At 39.8% G+C, this 2,500-nt stretch overlaps 1 protein-coding gene across 1 annotated transcript in view; it reads right to left on the bottom strand.

Annotated features, from left to right (window-relative positions):
- The window catches only part of LOC137989817 (receptor-type tyrosine-protein phosphatase F-like), a 55,017-nt gene that overhangs the window by 11,708 nt on the left and 40,809 nt on the right, over positions 1–2,500 (bottom strand). The window contains exons 11-12 of the mRNA XM_068835460.1: positions 1,509–1,603; positions 688–844 (exon numbers count right to left, since the gene is read on the bottom strand). Of these exons, the coding sequence (XP_068691561.1) occupies positions 688–844; positions 1,509–1,603 (252 nt within the window). The remainder of the gene's footprint in view (positions 1–687; positions 845–1,508; positions 1,604–2,500) is intronic.

Raw genomic sequence — 2,500 nt, forward strand, 5'->3', positions numbered from 1 at the left:
AGAACGTAGGGCATCATTAACACTTTTGCCACCCAATAATTTGTTCAGTTTTTGATGGCGAAAGAAATGCTTGCTTATCAAAGATAAAAGGCTTAAAACTGGATATTTAACTAACTTTATCAAGTTCTTTGAAATATTGAAGTCAATTTGTAAATAGCTTGAGCAAACTCGTATGTTAATAGCACAAAATGTTAACAATGACGTCAGCAAAGATTTTCTTATTTCTATCAAGCCGCAACTCCGTTTACCATCAGTTAAACCTCTCACTCCCAAGATCTGAATGTTAATTCTCCTTACTGGCTGCCATGCATTAATTGTTATGTCAGTTATGGGAATTTGATGAAATATCTCAGTAGACAAAGACAAAAACAGGTGATGAATTTCTTTATGCTCGTCACCAATCTGCTTCAAATGCATTGAGCTTGAGAGGAGACAATTTATATCAATCTGTTGGAAGTCAACAGGTAAAATTATTGTCACTCGAATAATTACGGATGACTCATCTGTACGTGATCACCTTAGAGACCCTATTAAGCTTCCATTCGATTTTTCAAGCAGTCGTTGGGTACAGTATTCCAAAATCTATTTCTCTCCCCCTCCCATCGCCCATAATTTGACATTTAGGTTTCCAGTCAAACTCCTCCATCTCTCATCTTGGACACACCTCTGGTTTCCCTGGACACTCACCTTGCTTCCATATATCTTCGTCGCACTTTTTAGAGTGACTGTCGTCAGCGCTGTCGTCAGCATTGCCATGGTGACTGCGATGATAACGAGGCCGAAATAAATCCATATGACAGCAAACAAGCGTCCCTTGTAAGACAACGGCGCTCGGTCCCCATACCTGCGATAAAAGGTAGTTTAAGCAAAGCAAAGACAACGAAACGTCACTCCAAAATATAACTTAGTGCTGTCGCCAGTATTTCGCGAGTATTCTCTCTTGTTCAACCTAATATTTTTTTTCACGGCGTTGTTGTTTTGTAGAGTATGGCAAAGAAATACACTGAAGTGCGTGCCAATCAACCAATCATATTCTTGCTTTGTTGCGTTGTCCTTGCCGTAACGATCGTCTTTGCTTAAACTCCCTAATCGTGTGAAGCAAGGTCGCATTCTTCACGTAGGATATGGAATTTTCAGGTTACCTCCATTTCTTCCCGATTACTATCAATTTCGTAACAACAGCAAATGGACTTAACACTCACGAACAAAAGAATACTTTGTCTCCAGGCGATTTTTGGGAGTTTAAGAAACGACGACGGCTACAACAATGAAAACCGCACAAAATAATAACATTGGTTGAAAGGGGAAAAAAAATCGTGATGCACGTGCGGCACGCATTTTCAGTTAGCACGTATTTTTGCTGTCCTCTGCATAATCGCCATATTTGTGGTTTAGACGGCAACGTAAACATTCATTCAAATGTGAACTTTTTGTTTCATTTGACGATTAGCATGAGGGGAATACTTCCTGTGGTCTTGAGTTGGGCAGAAGAGAAGTTATACACATACCCTAATGTTGTCATGGAAACAAAGGACCACCAGATCCCCTCCCAGGTCCCTCGAATGAAGGATGGATGAAAATCTTTCGCGTTTCCGGTTCTCTCCTGACAATGTAAGAAAAAGAAGGCATTAGATTTACTGTAAGATCTTAGAAGAGACTAATAGGCGATGTTCACGATACCGTCATTTGACTACAACTGCCAGAATTCAGTTTGTTTTTCTTTTCTTATTGAAATTTTGTATTCCCAGCGGGGTTAAAATAACAATAGCTCTAATTAGCATGAGACAAGCAAAAGCTGAAGGATTCTGGTACTTGTAGTCAAATGGCGTTATCATGCAAATGTCCTATTGGAAAGGCCACTTTCAACAATACTCCTTGTTTGCCCTCCAAACGTTTGCATTAGCATTCTTTCCAGTTTCTCTTGAAACTTACAATGGTCCCAAGAGAAAATAAAAACAATGCTTATGCAATATATAGGAGAGCAAACAAAGAGTATTATGGTATTTTTGAAAGTGGCCTACGATTTTGGGGATCAACATCGGGCAACGTTTGCTGACGTCATTGTTTGCATTTCGTGCCAAAAACTTTGGAAATTTGCTCACGGAAGTAATTAGATCCATCTAGTCTAAGGCTTTGTCACTTATTTCCAACAAAGAGGTAAGGGTAAAGGTTAGCGTTATTTTTAGCCTTGAGTAAACGCAGCAGTTAATCTTTACATAAAGAGCAGCATTTGGGAGACGTTTTGTGACGTTGATTGTCTGTATTCCAAGACACAAGTGATGTTAAAGTGAGGAAGAACAGCAAGGGTCACACTTCGTGACGCTTATTGAAATCCGCGGGCATCTAATTAGGGGGTATTTCTGGACATGAGCGAATTTCAATCGAGTGTCGTAAAAGCAAAACCAAAGTAATTACTTTGGTCAATCAAAAAGGACGGAGACAATCCAGTAAACCAATCAAAACTCGAAGTAATTGCACGTAGCCGACACAAAGCGCGGGA

This window comes from Montipora foliosa, unplaced genomic scaffold, assembly GCF_036669935.1.
Source record: "Montipora foliosa isolate CH-2021 unplaced genomic scaffold, ASM3666993v2 scaffold_475, whole genome shotgun sequence".
Lineage (NCBI taxonomy): Eukaryota > Metazoa > Cnidaria > Anthozoa > Scleractinia > Acroporidae > Montipora > Montipora foliosa.